We start from the raw sequence: 19,146 nt of genomic DNA, 5'->3' as shown, positions 1-19,146 counted from the left end.
GAATCTGAAATGTCCAATTTGAAGTGGAATTGGGGAGTTTATGAGGAGAGAGAAACACAGAGAGGCTGGAGGAACCGGGAGCTGACAGCAGGTTGTCTCTGCCCCGTCCGCTCTCTGTGTTTAAGTTGCTCTGAGCCGCCACCACTGCTTTCATTTCTGATCCAGTTCTGACTGTCAGAGAGATTTTCCACACAGTCTCCGATATGACTGATACTGCAGCCTCCGAAACGGCTCCTCCAGCCGCTGCCGCTCAAGTCAAATCTCCCAAGAAGAAGAAGGCGGCTTCCCGATCGAAGGCAGCCGGTCCCAAGTTAGGCGAACAGATCCTCAAGATTGTGGCGGGTTGCAGCGATCGCAAGGGGATGTCCCTGGCCGCGATAAAGAAAGCTTTGTCTGGCAGCGGTGTCGATGTGGGGAAGCTCGGCTCCCAGATCAGGCTAAGTATCAGGAGGAAGGTGGAGAGCGGCTCCCTGGTGCAGGTAAAGGGACAGGGCGCCTCCGGCTCCTTCAAAATCCCTAAGAAGGAATCCCAGGGGAAAGTGGGAAAGAAGGAGAAGAAACCAACAGCCAAGAAATCTTTAGTCAAGAAACCAGCGGCCAAGAAGGTGAAAACAAAGAAACCAGCAGCTAAGAAATCTCCAGCCAGGAAAGTAGCAGCCAAGAAATCCCCAGCGAAGAAAGCAACAGTCAAGAAAACAAGCAGCAAGAAGGCGGCAACTCCAAAAAAGGCGGTGAAAAAAGCAGCGCTGAAGAAAAAATCTCCCGTCAAGAAGCTCACGGGCGGAAAGCCTTTAAAAAAAGTGGATAAATCGAAGGCCAAGCCCAAAGTGAAAGCAGCAAAGACTAAGAAAGCAGCGCCAGGAAAGAAATGAAACCAGCCGAGCAAATTGTAAACCTCTGAACCCAAAGGCTCTTCTCAGAGCCGCCCACGTCTCTCAGGAAAGAGCTGATCCCCGAATCAAATGTCCCTGTCCCGGCGCTGGGAGCAGGTTTCACACTGAAATGATTTATATTCAATTGAAAATTCCCGGTATCTCACTGACATGCACTATACCGAGCTCCTCCCCCAATGCAATAAAACAGAGCGGTGTCTGTGCCCCATTGTAACTGGGGATTTGTTCAGCTGCTCTGTCAGTTTCTGCTCGTTTCCTTTTCACAGATTCAGGGTCAGAGTGTGTAAGACAGTTACCCGGGCGGAGAAACCCCGCGTTACAACTCAAAGCCCAACACATGAGTTTGTCTAATTCAGCTGGAGTGAGGTGTCGGTAAACTGCTCAACCCGTCTGGAGGGGAGGTGTGTGGGGATAGAACAGAAGCTGGGAGTGAAGTGGAAGCGGGCGGATTTGACAGGATATAGTGTTTGTACTTGGGCGGGAATCTTATTGAATTTTAATTGTAAAGCTCTTTATTTCAAAGCTGCGGGTTTTTAGAACTGTTTAATTTTAAGCTCCAATCTATAAGTTTTGTGCCGAGCGCTGTGTTAACTTCCATTGTCGATAATTTAAAAACAAAGTCGTTTCGGGCAGGGAGGAGGCGGAGTTGGATTATCATAGACATTCCTCTGTTCTGTCTGTCACTCAGTCTCCTCCCCGTCCCGCCTCTCACTCTATGCCCGTTTCTCAGTCAGGTCGGGGCGGGCTCTATAAAAGAGGAACCGAAACAGCTCGTCGCTCATATTTAGCAGCGATCTGAGTAAAGAATCATCGTGTCTGGCAGAGGGAAGGGTCGCTGTCTAAGACCTTTCTGCCACAGCGCACCGAGAGACTGGGAACTGTTTAGAGCCCTTCGGGCTGTACAGCTCAAAATGAAAGGCTGTAAATGATTGTAATATTGTTTGTACTGATGCACCTGGTGATACATTTTGTAAAAGTTTAACCTGGATTGTACCCTTGTAATGGTGTTTTTGAAATGGTTTGGAATGTGATTGGAGATATTTTATGAATAAAGTATATTTTTGCAAAAAAAAAAAATCTGGTAGAGGGAAAGGAGGTAAAGGACTGGGGAAAGGCGGAGCAAAGCGGCACCGCAAAGTGCTTCGTGATAATATCCAGGGAATCACCAAACCAGCAATCCGCCACCTGGCTCGCCGTGGCGGTGTCAAGCGGATCTCGGGTTTGATCTATGAGGAGACTCGCGGGGTGTTGAAGGTTTTCCTGGAGAATGTGATCAGGGATGCGGTCAGCTACACTGAACACGCCAAGCGCAAGACGGTCACTGCCATGGATGTGGTGTACGCTCTGAAACGCCAGGGCCGCACTCTCTATGGATTCGGCGGCTAAACAACTCGACCCTTTCTACCAAACACACAACAAAGTCTCTTTTCAGAGCCACCCACCGCCTCACAGAGAGAGCAGAGACCTGGGAGCGGGAGCTGGGATGGGCTGTTATCGGGAATGTTAGTGTCTGGTTTGTTCTGACGGGGAATGTACTGAGAATCTCAGTTTGCTCGTTGTTTACTTACCCGGATGGCACATTCTGCACTGACACTGAAAAGTCTCTCCACTGCTTCATATTGTCGAAAGGTTTTGTTCTGAATGAATAATGAGTCGGATAGTAATGACAGGATCCGGCGGTTCCTCTGACATCAGCCGTTCAATCCGTCAGTGGAGTTGAGTTTACAATCAGATCAGCCATGATCTCACTGATTGGCGGAACAGGCTCGATGGGCTGAGTGGCCTCCTCCTGCTCCTAATCCCTATATTCGCACGGATGTCCGTCAAGTCTCAGACCGGGAACAGGGGGAGCTTCGAGCCGCTCCCGTTCCCGCTCTTTATCGGAATGAACAGCCCAGAGTGAGGGCAATGGGACGGCGTCTGATGCCCCCAGCGCCGTTTCTATTTTATTACCCATTCCAGCCCTCTAAGCGAGCGGCGATTTTAAAGGTTGGTTGTGCTGTATGGAGCGATACTCAATTATTATTATATTAACAATTCAGTTATTGCCTGGGAAATTCAGCACTGACTTTACACAGTTCAAACAACAGACTGGTGTTTCTGTCCAAAAATGAGCAGATTCACCAGGATGATGCGGGGTTTACAAATTGCCGGGACAGGTTACATGAACTGGAATTTCATTGGGGTTAGGAAATAGTGAGTGAGTGTGAAAAATGGTGTTTATAATTTTCAAAAAAGGGAAGAACGAAGTCTATTGTCGAGACGGGAAACGGCTGCAAAAAAAGGCGGAATTTTTAAATGGGCAATTAAAAACAAATCGACCAATGAGGACCTGAGTTGACAGGGATTAATTCATTCGTTCGATTTTGGACGCAACTGCCTGGGCGTAAGGCTGCAGCCAATTACTGTTCGGGGCGGTTCCTCACAGAGTCTAAAAAGGCTGATTGTCGAGCAGATTCTATTAATAGTCCTTGTAACTCTGACTGGTGAATCTGTTCAGAAAATGGCCAGGAGTAACTCTCCTTCCTCGACTTTCGCCGCTTCTTGCCGCCCTTTGCTACCGGTTTCTTTAAGGCTTTCTTGGCTCCCTTCTTGGGAGCTGGTTTCTTCTCATCAACCATCTTCAGTTTCAGACACAGAAATAAACCAAACCCCTTCCGAGCGCCGATTAAACAGACAGTCTCCCAGATCTATGCTAATGAAGGATTGGGAAAAGATGACTCTGAATGGACAGTTTAAAGCCTAAACCAGCCTCAAAGTATATAATTTCAGGATTGGATATGGAAACAGGCCAATCAGATTGTGATTTCTCGCCCCCACTCCTCCTCCCACCCCGTCATCAGCCCATTTACTTTGGTCAGGAAATACATTTTACAAATACTCTCTCCAGCCCCAGTTCCTCAGTGTTTTATTATACATCGGGGAATGTCGCCTGATTGTTTTGCGAGGGTCCCTTCTCCACAGAGAGAGACTATACGGGAAAGCGGGATTCCATCTGTAACAGAGAGCCCCTGATAATGTGTGCGAGTGTGGGATTTACTCACTCTGATACTGTGCATGAGTTTGGGATTCATTCACTGTTTATAAGGACGTGCTACAGTGAGAGAGTGTGGGATTCATTCTGTGCATTCTGGCAAGTCTCTGGGACTGAAAGTGATTGCTGATGTCGTTCTGTGTCTGACTGTGATAGTGTTTGAGACTCATTGTGCATCTGTCAGTTAGCGGTGCATGTGAGTGAGTGGGGCTTTCATTCAGCACCTCATCTTCCGACTAGGCACTTTACAGCCTTCCGAACTGAATACTGAGTTCAACAATTTTAGATCATGAACTCTCTTATATAGATTTTTCTTTTCCCACCTATTTCCATTATTTTTAAATGTATTTCCATCCATTGTTTTATGTCTACCTTTCAGCCTTTTTCGATTCCTTCCCCCCACCCCACCGCCACTAGGGCTATCTGTACCTTGCTTGTCCTGCTTTCTACCCTTAATTAGCACATTCCTTAGATAATATCACCACCTTCAACACCTCTTCTTGCTTTTGTCTGTGACATCTTTTGGTTATCTCCACCTACCACTGGCCCTACTTGTGTCCCCCCACCCCCCACCCCCCCCCTTAAACCAGCTTATATTTCACCTCTTCTATTTTTACTTAGTTCTGTTGAAGGGTCATTCGGACTCGAAACGTTAACTGTGTTCCTCTCCGCAGATGCTGCCAGACTTGCTGAGTTTTTCCAGGCATTTTTGTTTTTGTTTCATTCTCTCCCTCTGACAGACGCCAAGTCTGGAAAGGAGAGGCGGACCCTCAGGGCCTCCAGGCAGTGGAGTTCAAAGTGACATCACGATTCAAAATATGACGCAGTAAGTAGGTCAGGTAAGTACTTCTACTTAAGGGAGAACCAGTGGATTGTATTGAATATTGATATACAGTCTATCGCCAGAAAATGAGACAGAGAGATCAAGGAAGGGAAGTGTCAGAGATGGACCATGAAGGTGATGGAGGGATGGAAATTGGAAGCAAAATTGATCATTTTTTCCAGGTCCAGGTGAGAGCATGAAGCAGCACCGAAATGGTCATCGGTGTACCGAAGAAAGAGTTGCGGGAGGGGACCTGAGGAGAACTGGAACAAGGAATGTTCCACATATCCCATAAAGATGTTTCAGTGCTGCTTCATGGTCTCGTTTTCACTGAGAGGGTGGTCAGCCTGTGGAATTCTCTACCACAGAAGGCTGTGGAGGCCGGATCACAGAGTATATTCAAGAAAGAAATTGGTACATTTTTGGATATCTGGGGCATCAAAGGGTATGGAGAGAAAGAGCGAATGTGGCGTTGAGATAGAGGATCAGCCATGAGCATATTGAATGGTGGAGCAGGCTCAAAGGGCCGAATGGCCTACTCTTGATCCTTGTTTCTATGATATACCAGTTTGGGATAAATGCTGTATGTGTCATTCTTGACCACAATATGAGAGTGTTGGATTGATTCTATACCTGTTAGTCCCTGTAACTGTCTGTAAATGAGATTCATCCTGTGTTTGTCAGTCTCTGGCACTGTAAGTTAATGTGGTATCGATTCTAGATCGTTCAGTCTATGGTGCTATCTGATTGTGCACTTCTCATTCACTGTCAGAGCCTGGTTCTGTGTCTGAAGGTGGGATTAATTTTGGACATTCCAACAACTGCTGCTCAATGTGAGTGTGGAATTCAGTCTCTATCTGTCAGTTTCAAGTGTTGAACAGGAATGTGGGAGTCATTCTCAATATCTGGGAGTCTTTGAAACATATTTTGCATCTGTTAGTCTGTGATGCTGTATGTTAGAGTGGGATTCATTTTGTCTGTCAGGCTCTGGTAATCTGCGAGTGTTAGATACATTTTGTAACACTCAATCCCTGATGCTGTGCACAACCTTGTCCATCCCTAATTGCCCTTGTTCAGAGGGTATTTAAGAGACAACCACGTTACTGTGGGTCAGGGGTCTGGAGTTACCAGTCGGATCATGTAAAAGAGGCAGGTTTTGCATGGTTTTTGACGACAATCGACAATCAGAATTTTGATTTCAAATTTCACAATCTGCCATGGTGGGATTCGAAACTATGTCCCCTGGGTCTCTAGAATACTCATCCAGTGTCAATAACACTGTGGCACTACCTCCCCATCTAGCAGAGTGGCTCAGCGGAAGAATGCTGGGCCCATAACCCAGAGCTCGATGGATTGAAACCATATTCTGCTATTTTCATTTTCATTAATGACTGTGGGATTCATTCTGTCTCTATCAGACTTTGATTCTGAACGTGTGCTTATGATTCCTCTGTGTCTCAGTGTTTGGCACTGGGTGAAAGTCTGATTCATTCTCAACTTCTGAATGTCAAACGGTCTCAGATGTATTCTGTATCTACTGGTCAGCTGTACTGTGTGTGACGTGGGATTCATTCTGCATTTGTCTGTCTCCGTTACTGTAGTGAGTGGGTGATTTATTCTGTACTGGTCAGTCGCTGGTGCTGTGAGGAATGGGCTTCATTCTGTATCTGTCAGGCTCTGGTGCTGTGTGTGTATTGTGCAGTTTGTCAGTGCCTGGTAACATGTTGGATTTGTTCAGTAGTTCACCCTGTCAGATTTTCTGTGTGAATGTGAGGTTTATTTTATCGTTCTCAATCTTTGATGTGGATTATGATTCTAGGGTTAACTCTGGATCTGTGCCCAATAGTTATTGGAGAGAACTGAAACGAGGTGCAGCCCTGTCCAAATTTGTTGATGCCATTATTCTCTCAATATTGAAAATCTCCAGTTCAGAACTAGAATCCTACACACAGCGCAGCTCCCAGTAAATGTTGCAGTATCCTATCCAAGCTGCATTTCCCAGATATTACCAGTTGTGAATCCTTTGATCAGTATTTGGGTATTTTAATGCAGGAACATCTGCCTGTTGACCCAATTCCATGGTGTTTTTGGGAATAGTAGCCATAGGAGTGGAATTAAAATCCAGCTGTTTCCGTCTCTCTAATATTATCTCAATGAAATCGGTACTTAATACAGAAAGCATTAGTCCATCACACACTCTGATCAATTCAACCCTCTATCCTTTATTACTAGTGCATTGGTTGTGATTTTGAGTCCCACCTGAGTTGAGTTTTCAGTCAAATTTCATGTTTTATTTGTGCAAAACCGAAACTCATCCAGGGAAAAGGAACAGACACTTTCTGTCAGAAAGTGGCAGCTAATTTGCACATAGGAAACCTCCAAAAGCGCCAATGTGACCATGTTTTGGGCTGTTGATTGAGACATAAATATCAGCGACTGCGCAGGAGGGGGTGGGGGGGAGAATAACGCCACTGCTCGTGTCTTCGGCAGAGCACAATGGAATCACTTACAACAAAATGAGAGGCTGGAGGGAGCTTCGTTTTAATGCGTCTTCTGAAGGATAGCACCTCGAATAGTGGAGCCCTCCCTCAGTGTTGTACTAGAGTATCAGTCCTCTTTGTTACACATAAATTCCGGTGTGGGATTTGAAAAAAACACCTTTGTGTTCCAAAGGCGACTGTGACCAGGTCAGTCCCAGTGAAAGTGTTTAAGAAATCGACCAATCAACAGCTACATGACTGGGGCAATTATGATGTCATCCCCTGGCAGGTCACATGACATCTGGAGCCACAAGGCATCACATCCAGATTTGTGACTGGATTCAAACCCAAAATCCTGTCTCAATGATTTTTCAAATTAAGCTGTCAGCTGCTTGAAAATGCAGCAGTTAAACTTCCTGTCTGATCATGAGGAGAGCGAGAGAGCTAGAGCTAATTACAGAACTAAATCCTTTAATAAAACAGCTCAAAAACCATCAAGATTGAAATCCTGTGAGGAAAAATCAAGTTATTATTGAGAACTCTGCTGGGAGAACTTCATTGGACAGCAGAGAAATCAGGTGAAGAATCCAAGTAAATCGACACCAGCGAACAAGTTAAAATCAAAAGTGGAATAACTCCTGTCAAAAGCTGAGAGTTCTGTGCATCATCAGTTCATCGGGTCGAGATATTATCTGGATTAAGCTTTCTGTTTAGAACAGGGTTTAATGAACTAAGTGGAATAGACACGTCATTGCAGAACAAGTAAGTCATCTCTAGATTTTCTTGAGTCCCAATTTATTGAAACATTGAATTCCGATGAACTAGAATTACAGTGCAAATGAATTGATAATTTAAAAACAAACTGTTTTCGAATAAATAAAGTAGAACAATTATTTTACAAAAAGTACCAGAGTGACCTGCAAGCTCAAACACAGAGAGAGTGAATTGCAGAGTGAAGAGTTTAAAATGTGGATTTTGTGGAGAGTGGGGAAGGAGCTGATGTGTAATTGAAACCGAGACAACAGCAAAAGTAGAAGAGAGAAAGAGAGGAACATTCTAAATAACAAGAACTTTAATTAAATGGCTCATTTCAGTGAAGTGTTGGGACAGCTGAGAGCTGTTGCCTACACATCCTGTGCTCTGTGGGAACTGCAAAGAAGCATGATGATAATTGTCAGATTCATAATACATATCGAGAACCAAGCAGAATATAGAAAGCACAGAGGGGAGCTGAAAAAGGAAATTAGGTCAGCCAAGAGAGTGTATGAGAAAAGATTAGAAGGTAACCTAACCAAAAACAGAAGTCTTTTACCAATGGATAGACAGTTACTGAAAAGGTCAGCTGATTAGGAGATCCTGTGGCGGCAGAGGGCTGAGGTACTAAATGAGAACAGTTCATCTGTCATCACGAAACAAGTGGATGCTGCTAATCTCACAGTAAAGGAGGAGCTGGTGGAGAAATTGGATAGGATGAAAATAGATAAAGAGGAGGCCATCACAAGGTTGGCAGCGTTCACAGTAGAAACGTCACATAACCTGGATGGGATACATCCTGGATTCCTGAGGGAAGGAAGGGGGAAAATAGAGGAAGCTCGAGCCTCAATCTTTCCAACCTCCTTGGATATGGGAGTGAAGCCTGAGAACTGCAGGTTGTTAATGTTACATCCATGTTTATAATGGAGAGGGATAAAGCTAGGAACAACAGACCAGTTAGTCTAATGCTGGTGGTGGGGAAACATTGAGACACAATAATACAGGACAAAATTCATTGTCACTTGGTACAACATGGGTTGATAAATGACAACCAGCACAGATTGGTTAACAGAAAACTATGGCAAATACTTAATGAAGTTCTTTGATGAAGTTTCAAAGAACATTGCCCAGGGTAGTAAGGTTGATGGTGTTTGTTAGGACTTCCAAAGAGGTTTGAAAAAGACTTGTTAGTAAAATTCAAGCAGATGGGACTAAAGGGGCAGGTGCAACATGGATGCAAAATTGAATAAGGGACAGAAAGGACAAAGTAGTGGTGAATGGCTGTTTTTCAGCGTGGAGAGATTTATACAGAACTGATTCTCTGTCACGTCAGCTGGCTGTTGTGTTTGCATTCCCAGAGCTCTTCAATTTGAAATACTTCCAGCCTATATCCAAGTTTGCTGATGGCATTAGGTTAGGTGACATGGTTAGTAGTGTAGGCAGCAGCAGCAAGTTTCAAAGCATCATTGACAGGTTCAGTGAGTGAACAAAACTGTGGCCGATGGTGGTCAACATGGGGAAGTGTGAGGTCACCCATCTTGTAGCAAAGAAAGATCAGAGAATTTCCTAAACAGTCAGAAACGTGGGACTGTGGAGGAGTTGAGAGTGAGGGTGAGAGCTGAGTGAGGCTGGAGGGTGGATGAAGAGCAGCGGCAGAGCAGCCCGAGAGCAGCAGTGAGAGAGAGAAGGAGAGAAGAGTGAAAGCGGTGGGGAGGATAAAGAGCTGTGAGGGAGGGGTTGGAGCAAACCGGCCATGTTTATAAAAATAGTCAAAGCATGATATCAGGGGAAAGAAGGGAGCTGGTTGGTTTCTGCAGATTTCTCTAAATGAGGCATTGATTAAACGAGGAGCTGGAAAATTAAACATTTCGATCAGGGCAATTATAAGAATATTAGTGAAGAACAGGTCTTGAGGTTTTTAATATAATTAACAATTTAAACAAGGTACAAACTGGATTCTAAAAGAGGGAGTAGAGGTTTGTTTTCGATCATGGATGGGCAGCTGCGACCTGTTGTTTGCAGTTACTGCCCCATGTGGGAACCTCAGGACACTTCATGTGTCTTGGGGGCCACATGTATAGGAAGTGTCTCCAGCTGCTTGAGCTCGAGCTCAGGATTTCCGACCTTGAGGGGCAGCTGGAGTCACTGTGGAGAATCAGGGAGGATGAGAGATCGCTGGATCGTACATTCCAGGAGCTGAACACCTCAAAGGGAGAGAGAGAGGGGTCAGGATAGTAGACGGGTGGCCATCCGGAAGAGTAGGAAGAGGCAGGAAATGCAGGAGTCTTCAGGGTGTGTGCCACTGTCAAACTGGTACTCAGCACTGGAGACTGCTGGGAATGGTGACACCCTGAAGGAGTGCAGTCCAGACCTTGGCATCAATGGGCAAGAAACTGCACAGAAGGGAACAGCAAAGAGTAGAAATGCAGTCATTGTTGGAGATTTCATAGTCAGGGGGACAGACAGGCATTTCTGTCACTGTCATTGAGAGTTCCACATGGTGTGCTGTCCCCTTGGTGCCAGGGTAAAGGACATCATGGGGAGGGTACAGAATATTCTGCAGGCGGAAGGGAGTGAGCCAGAGGTTGTTGTACACGTCAGTATCAATGACACAGGGAGGACAGGTATTGAGGTCCCTCAGTCAGAATTCCAGCAGCGAGGGAGGTGGTTAAAAAGTAGGACCTCAAAGGGAGTAATTTCGGGATTACTGCCAGTGCCATGTGCTAGAGAGAGTAGAAATGTGAAGATGGGGAGAGTCGATATGTGGTTTGAGGCTGGTGCAGGAGGGAGGGTTTCAGATTCTTGGGACATTGGGACCAGTTCTGGGGCAGGAAACACCTATTCAAAAGGAACAGGTTGCACCTTAATAGGACTGGGACCAATTTCCTCATGGGGACGGTCAATTGTGTGATTCGGGAGGGTTTGAACTAAATAGGCACAGGGTGGGCATCAGTATATAGAAGCAGAACTGAGGAATAACTGTGGAAGAAGTGGGAACATACAAGATAGGAGTAGATGAAGAAGGAATCTAAGAGAGATACAAGGACATGTGTGTTATCGCATAAGTGTGGTGAATAATGTTGATGAGCTAGAAGCACAAATAGCCGTGTGGGAATATGATGTCGTGGCAATGATGAAAACGTGGTTTAAAAATGGTGAGGACTGGGTGCTTAATTTTCACTGATGCAAAGTGTTCAGAAAAGAAAGAGAAGGGAAAAGGGAGGTGGGATGGCAGTACTAATTAGGGAAGTCACTGTAATCTTAGTAAGAGACAATATCCTCAAAAGGACAAGGGCAGAATTCATTTATTGGAGCTGAGGAATAATAAGAGGATGATCACACTCACGGGGATATTCAATTGGCCTCCAAAAAGGTGAGAGAGAGGGAGATAGAGGAGCACATCTGCAGGGAAATCACAGATGTATAAGAACATAGGAAGATATAAATTAGGAGGAGTAGGGCCACTCCTCCCCTCCAGCCTGCTCCACCATTCAATAAGGTCATGGCTGATCTGATTGTAACCTCAACTCCACATCCGTGCCTATCCCTGATAAGCTTTGACCCCCTTGATTATCAAGGATCTATCTCTGCCTGAAAAATATTCAAAGTCGCTGCTTTGAGCATCTTTTGAGGAAGAGAGTTTCAAAGTTTCAAATAGCTTCCGATTGGAAAAAAAAATTCCTCATCTCTGTCATAAATGGGCAACCCCTTATTTTTAAAAGTGATAAGAACTGTAGAGTGGTGATGTCTGGAGATTGATGAAATGTGTTCAGGAGAACTTCCTCGACCAGAATGTTCTCAGTCCAGTTAGGAAGGAGGCATTGCTGGATCTGGTGCTGGGGAATGAGGTGGGCCAAGGTTGGCCATGTGAACCAAGTGTCTGTGCGTGAACCCTTGGGTAAGAGTGATTGGAAGGGAGCGAACTTCAATGGGAGGAGAGGGGATTTAGCCAGGGTGAAATGGAACTAGAGACTGACAGGAAAAACTGTAACAGAGCAATGGATGATCTTTCAGGAGGAGATTTTTCAGGTACAGAGTAGGTACATTCCAATAAGGGGGAAATGGAGAGGAACCAAAGCCAGGGCTCTTTGGATGATGAGGAAGATAGAAAATCTCATGAAACAATGAAGAGGCCATATGACGCACGTCAGATGAATTCTTCAAGTGTGAACCAGGTAACTGTTATTGTACGAGTGGGTGGAATTAACTTTATATCTATCCATCTCTCCTACTGTATGCGAATGTGGAATTAACTAATCCCCAGTATCTGTCATCTGTACATGAGTGCATGATTAACTCTCTATCCATCAATCTCTGTTACTGTGTTTCAGGGCGGAAATACAGTAACTTTCCACCTGTCATTGACCATTAGTCAGTCTGAGTGTGGAATTAATTCTGTATGTGTCAGCCTCTATTAGTGCATGCGAGTGTGGAATTAACTCTCCCTCCATCTCTGTTACTGTATGTGAGTGCACAATTAACTCCCCATCAGTCTCCATTACTTTATGTGTGTGTGGAATTATTTCTGTATCTGTTGGTCTCTGTTACTGTGTGAGAGTGTGGAATTAACTCGAGATCTTTTTGTCTCTGTTACTATGTGTCAGTGTGACATGAACATTCTGTCAATCTCTGTAACTGTGTGTGAGTGCAGAATTAATACTCTGTCAATCACAGTTATTCTGAGTGTGTGGAATTCACTCTCTGTCAATCTATAATAATGTGTGTGTAATTAACTCTCTGTCTGTCAGTCTCTGTTACTCTATGGAAGTGGGTCACTTTCAGGTTAACAAACTGCAACTAGCAGAGTGTCACAGGGATCAGTGCTGGGTTCTCAGCTATTTACAATTTATATTAATGACTCAGATGAAAGGACAGACTAGACAAAGTTGCTGACAATACATGGATAGGTGGGAAAGGAAGTTGTGAGGAGGACACAGAATCTACAAAACAATATAGATATGTTAAGTCAGTGGGAAAAATGTGGCACGTGGACTATACTGTCGGAAAATGTGAGGATTTCCACTTTGGGGGGAAAAATAGAAAAGCAGATTATTATATAAATGTGAAGAGATTGCAAAATACCGTGGTTCAGATAGATCCTGGACATGAATCACAAAAGTTAACATGTAGCTCGAGCAAGTAATTAGGAATGCAAATGGATTGTTGGTCTTTATTGCAAAGACGATGGAGAATGAAAACAGAGATGCCTTGGTGCAACTGTACAGGGCATTGGTGAGACTACAGCTCGAACACTGTGTACAGTTTTGGTCATCTTGTTGAAGGAGGGACATATGCCCAACATCGCCATCATTCTGATGGCCACCTTTGTGTGTGGCTGCATCAAACTGTGCGTAGACCCCCGGTTCGCAAACACCAAGTGTCACTACGTGCTGAGGTTCTACCTGTCCCCGGTGTCGCGAAGGATGGGTCTGGCCACGCTGCCGCGGAACGCTCCAAGTAGTTGGACCGTGCAGTACCACCTGCCCCTTGTGGAAGAATTTATGCAGAGAAATACTTTTGACCACAAGTCCTTCAGACAGTGGTTGGCACGTAATGTCCTAGAGTCCCTGCGGGAAAAGGAGATGGTGGATCCTGTTGGGTGGTTCCCCGAGCAGATTGTCAAAGTCATTTGGCAGAATGCCTCATCACCAGAACTTTCCAACAAGCACCAAGATATAGCTTGGCTGGTGGTGAGAAAGGCCCTTCCTATCAGATCCTTCCTACACACCAGGAGTCTCACCCCCTCCGCACGCTGCCCTTGAGGTGGCTGTAGTGGGGAAGAGACCATTGTTCACCTCCTTGTGAAATGTGCCTTTGTGGAAAGTCTGGGGAGAGATGCAGTGGTTTCTGTCGAGGTTCATCCTGAGCAGTTCTGTGACACAGGACTCTGAGCTCTATGGGCTGTTCCCAGGGACACACACCGAGACAAACATCAACTGCAGCTGGAGGATCATCAACTCGGTGAAAGATGCCCTTTGGTCTGCCCGAAACTTGTTGGTCTTCCAGTGCAAAGAGTTGTCACTGACCTAGCATTGCAGACTGGCACATTCCAAGGTCCGGGACTACGTACTGAGGGATGCACTAAAGCTTGGGGCAGCCACCACAAAGGCGCAATGGGGAAAGGTCGCTGTCTAAGACCTTTCTGCCATAGTGCACCGAGGGGCTGGGAATTGTATGGACCCCTCGGCTGTATGACTCACAAGGAATGTATATAGTGAAAGCTACATGTGTCTCAATTATATTGACGCACTTCAGTGTGCAACATGTTGTATATCGATAACTCCAATACCATTGCACTGTCTGACTGTCTGTGATGACCATATTGAAAATACTGTAATGTTCATTGCTGGTATTAATTGCTCCTCGTGATCCATGTGGAAAAGTTGAACATGATTGCACTTTTTGTGATGGCCATTTGGAAATGTTTTGTAATGTTCTTTCAGATATTTTATGAATAAAGTATAATTTTCCGAAACAAAAGTAGCTCAGAGAAGGTTCACTCGGCTTATTCCTGGGATGAGGGGTTGTTCCTTGAGGAAACATTAAGCAGTTTGGACCAATAGTCATTTAAGTTTAGAATAATGAGAGGTAATCTTATTAGATCTTAAAATGTTCTGAGGGGGAAAGATGCTGAGAGGATGTTTCCCCTCATGGGGGAATCTAGAACAAGGCGGGGGCACAGTTTCAAAATGATGGGTCTCCTTCTTAAGACAAAGATGAGGAGAAATTTCTTCTCTCAAAGAATCTTTAATCTTTGAAATTCTCTACCTCAGACAGCAGTGGATGCAGGGTCATTGAATATATTCAAAGCTGAATTAGACAGATTTTTGAATGACAAAAGCCTTGTTATTGTTAGTTAAACAGGTGGTGGTCATTGATTATCCCAGCTAAACAGAATAAAAATATACAGCTGAAACACTTTGTGGGGAAGCTACTTGGAAGTCTGTAGCTCTGAGGAGCTGTCTTTAAAATAAACCAGCTTGAACAAAAAGACCAGCCTGGATTAATTCTTCCACCACAACCTCTTATTGTGAATAACAAAGGCCACAATCAGATCATCCATAATCTTATTGAATGGCATCGAAGGCTAGGGCGGACAAATGGCTAACTCTTGCTCCTATTTCTTACGTTCTTATGTAGTGTGATAGAGGCAGGTTCAAACAATGTCTTCAAAAGAGATTTGGATTAACTGAAAAGGAAAAACGTGCAGAGCTACAGGAAAAGGTGGTGAAGTGGCACAAGATGAATATAGCCAGCACAGACATGACAGTCTGAATGTCCACCTCCTGGACTGTGACCGTTCTATGATTCTATGAATGAACTACCTGTCAATCTCTCTTACAGTATATGACTCTGGGTGGAATTAACTCAGTCTGTTACTCTCTGTCACCAAATCAGAGTGTGGAATTTACTTTCTATCTGTCTCTTACAGTCCAGGAAACAGCTAATGATTTTTGCTTGTGTCCTTTTATCAGAAATAGATAGGCTCTACTGGTCTCAAAAGTACTCAAGGTTAAACACATCAACTACTCCTCCATCTACACCCCAGTAGAAAGTCAGCCAACAAGAACATACCTTCACAGAAAGCGAGAGACCGACTTCCATGACCAACATCCACCCTGATGCAAAAGGACGCCTGATTTGTCAGTTTTTGTTTCTGGCCTTGGTTTTGTGAGAAACACCTGCAATAATTCACCATCAAAATCATGTGGCTGCTGGGAGTCTTAAATAAAGACAGGAAATTCTGCAAATATGCAGCAGGTAGGCAGCATCTGTGGAGAGAGATACAGAGTTAACATTTCAGGTCACTGACAATCAGCCTGTAATAAAACACTTACTGACATCTGCTCATGGTGGCTGCAACTCCCCCAATTCTGTGCCTGAGAAACCGCTGTATTCAATGCATTGACTTTCCCAGGCACACAGTGTGCACGTTCCCCAGGGTCGGCCCCAAGGCATTCTGATCCCAAACTTTTACCACTGTCACTTGTCTGCCCATTCCACCAACCTGCCTATATCCTGTCTATATCTTTCGCTCTGAAGAAGGGTCATACAGAATTGAAAAGTTAACCCTGTTTCTTACTCCACAGATTATGATATCAGAACTAGGTTTTTCCAGCATTTTCTGTTTTTACGCTTATGTCCAGTTGAGGTTTAACACTATCTTAGAACCATAGAACACTACAGCACAGAAAACAGGCCATTCGGCCCTTCTAGTCTGTGCCGAAATATTATTCCGCTAGTCTCATTGACCTGCACCTAGTCCATAACCTTCCAGACCTCTCCCATCCATGTATCTATCCAATTTATTCTTAAAACTTAAGAGTGAGCCCACATTTACCACGTCAGATGGTAGCTCGTTCCACACTCTCACCACTCTCTGAGTGAAGAAATTCCCCCATAAACCTTCCCCTTTCACCCTAAAGCCATGTCCTCTCGTGTGTATCTCTCCTAATCTAAGTGGAAAGAGCCTACTCACATTTACTCTGTCTATACCCATCATAATTTTGTAAACTTCTATCAAATCTCCCCTCCTTCTTCTACGCTCCAAGGAATAAAGTCCTAACCTGTTTAATCTTTCCCTGTAACTCAACTCCTTAAGATCCGGCAACATCCTAGTAAATCTTCTCTGCACTCTCTCAATCTTACTGATATCCTTCCTGTAGTTAGGCAACCAGAACTGCACACAATACTCCAAAGTTGGCCTCACCAATGTCTTATACAACCTCTCCATAACATCCCAACTCCTATACTCAATACTTTGATTTATGAAGACCAGTATGCCAAAAGCTTTCTTTACAACCTTGTCTACCTGTGATGCCACTTTCAGGGAATTATGTATCTGAACTCCCAGATCCCTTTGTTCCTCCGCACTCCTCAGTGTCCTACCATTTACTGTGTATGTCATACCTTGGTTTGACCTTCCAAAATGTAACACCTCACACTTTTCCGCATTAATTTCCATCTGCCATTTTCTGGCCCATTTTTCAGGCTGGTCCAGATCACTCTGCAAGCTTTGAAAGCCTTCCTCACTGTTCACAATACCTCCAACTTTCATGAAGTCTGCAAATTTTGAAATGATGCTCTGTACACCGATGTGTCGGCCATTCATTTATATCAGGAAGAGCCGGGGTCCTCACACCGACCCCTGCGGAACTCCGCTTTAAACCTTCCTCCAGTCTGAAAAACAACCATTCACCACTACCCTCTGTTTCCTGTCACTCAGCCAATCCCATATCCATGTTGCTCTGTCCCTTTTATTCCATGAGCTGTAACTTTGTTGACAAGTCTGTTGTGTGAGACTTTATCAAATGCCTTTTGGAAATCCATGTAAACCACATGAACAGCATCACCCTCCCCAACCCTCTCTGTTACCGCATCAAAGACTCGGTACAAACGGGAGAATCCGGGAAGCGGCGGTGAGGATGGGGGAGGCGCTGCACCATCGGCTTCACGGCGCCGACCCGCTCCCCGTCCCCGCGGCGGCGGCGCTGAGAGTCGGTGTTAATGAGACGAAGATCACCCACATTCAGCTTCCTGGTGCCGCACTGCGCATGCTCCGCGTAACAGGCGTTTTCCGGTGGCTGGGCCTTCCCGCAGCTGCGCAGTGAGACCCTTCTGATGGAGTTAGGGCGTATTCCCAGACGCCTGGAATTCTGGGTTATATTGTTCACCATTTCAAGAATAATATTAGCGAAGTCGGTGATATTTGTCTCATAGCATTTGTGCCACCTCTTTCGGAACGAATCAGTCCAACTCCTCTGCTTACACTGAAAATATCTTCATTTCTGTATTTGTCCAATTCCCTTTTAAAATTTACTTTTGAATCTGATTGAACCAGTCTTTCAGGCAACACATTCCGGATCACAGCAATTTGCTGCTGAGAGAAATAAAATGCGTTCCCTCACAGCATCTTTACTTTTTTATATATCATGATTCTCCCACTTTCCAGCATTTGGTCCATAGTCTTGCAGGTTATGGCACTTGAGGAGCATATGCAGGCACCTTTTCAATCAGTTGAGAGTTTCTGTCCATGATACCAGTTCAGTGAGTTCCAGACCCTGGCTAACCTCTGAGTGAAAAAGACATCCTCAGCTCCTCTGTAATCTTTCTAGGAATCACTTTAAATCTGTACACACTGGTCACTGACCTCTTTGTGAAGGTAAATAGGCCCTGCACAATAGCTCTATTCAGGCCCCTCACAATAATGTACATCTCAATTAAATCTCCTTTCAGCCTCCTCTGTTCCAAGGAGAACTACTGCAGCCTACCTGACATATCCTCATTGCTTCATTTTTCCAGTGCTGGCAACATCCCAATAAATCTCCTCTGTATTCTCTCCAGAGCAATTACATCCTTTCTGTAATAAGATGACCAGAAGGCACACGGTACTCAAGTTGTGGCCTAATGACTTATACAGTTCCAGCATTACCCGCCCTCCCCCCGCTCTTATATTCTACAGTCAGCTAATAAAGGAATTTGTTCTACATGCCCCCTGAACCACCTTATCGACCTCTGCTGATAATTCAAGGATCTGTGGACATTCACTTTCACTCCATCACTTCCTATACAACTCTGAACATTCTCCCATTAACAGTGTAGTTTGTTTTTCTTTGCCTTGTTTGACCTCCCTAAGTGCATCACCTCACACTTCCCAAGGTAGAATTCCAGTTGCCACTTTTCTGCGCACCTGACCAGTCCATTGATATGGGGGACTGAGCAACACAGAATGAATCATACTTTCCACACAATACCACTCACTGAAACAGAATTAATTCCAAACTCCCACAAAGTATGGGAAACTGAGTGTTGAATAATGCTGTCAAAGTTCACATAGAATACCAGAGACATTCAGATACAGAATTAATCCCATTTTCCATAACAGTAATGAGAATTTATAAATACAGAATGATTCACACATTGACGTTTTGTGCCAATGACTGATACAGAATTAATCCCACCCTCACATACAGTACCAGACATTGACCCAGAAAGAAGGAATCCCACTCTCACAAACTGTCCAAAAACAAAACGAAAATAAAAAACTGGAAAGACTCAGTCGGTTAGACAGCATCTGTGGAGAGAAAGACAGTGTTCACGTTATGAGCCAGTCTGACTCTTCTTCAGCTCTGAAGAACAGTCACATGGACTCAAAACGTTACT

At 44.6% G+C, this 19,146-nt stretch overlaps 2 protein-coding genes across 2 annotated transcripts in view; both read left to right on the top strand.

Annotated features, from left to right (window-relative positions):
• Nucleotides 1-19,146, top strand: part of LOC144670314 (histone H2B-like) — a 1,149,071-nt gene that overhangs the window by 248,190 nt on the left and 881,735 nt on the right. The window lies entirely within an intron of this gene.
• On the top strand, nucleotides 204-872 carry LOC144670245 (histone H1.5-like). The gene has a single exon (XM_078532731.1). The coding sequence runs from the start codon at nucleotides 204-206 to the stop codon at nucleotides 870-872; it is 669 nt and encodes a 222-aa protein (XP_078388857.1).

Source organism: Cetorhinus maximus, chromosome 31 (assembly GCF_964194155.1).
Source record: "Cetorhinus maximus chromosome 31, sCetMax3.hap1.1, whole genome shotgun sequence".
Taxonomy (NCBI): domain Eukaryota; kingdom Metazoa; phylum Chordata; class Chondrichthyes; order Lamniformes; family Cetorhinidae; genus Cetorhinus; species Cetorhinus maximus.
Note: the sequence above shows the minus strand (reverse complement) of the source record. Positions and strands in the feature narration are given on the sequence as shown.

What these genes read in the sequence shown, in the direction of transcription:
- LOC144670245 (XM_078532731.1), top strand. Translation starts at nt 204, where the DNA reads ATGACTGATACTGCAGCCTCCGAAACGGCTCCTCCAGCCGCTGCCGCT.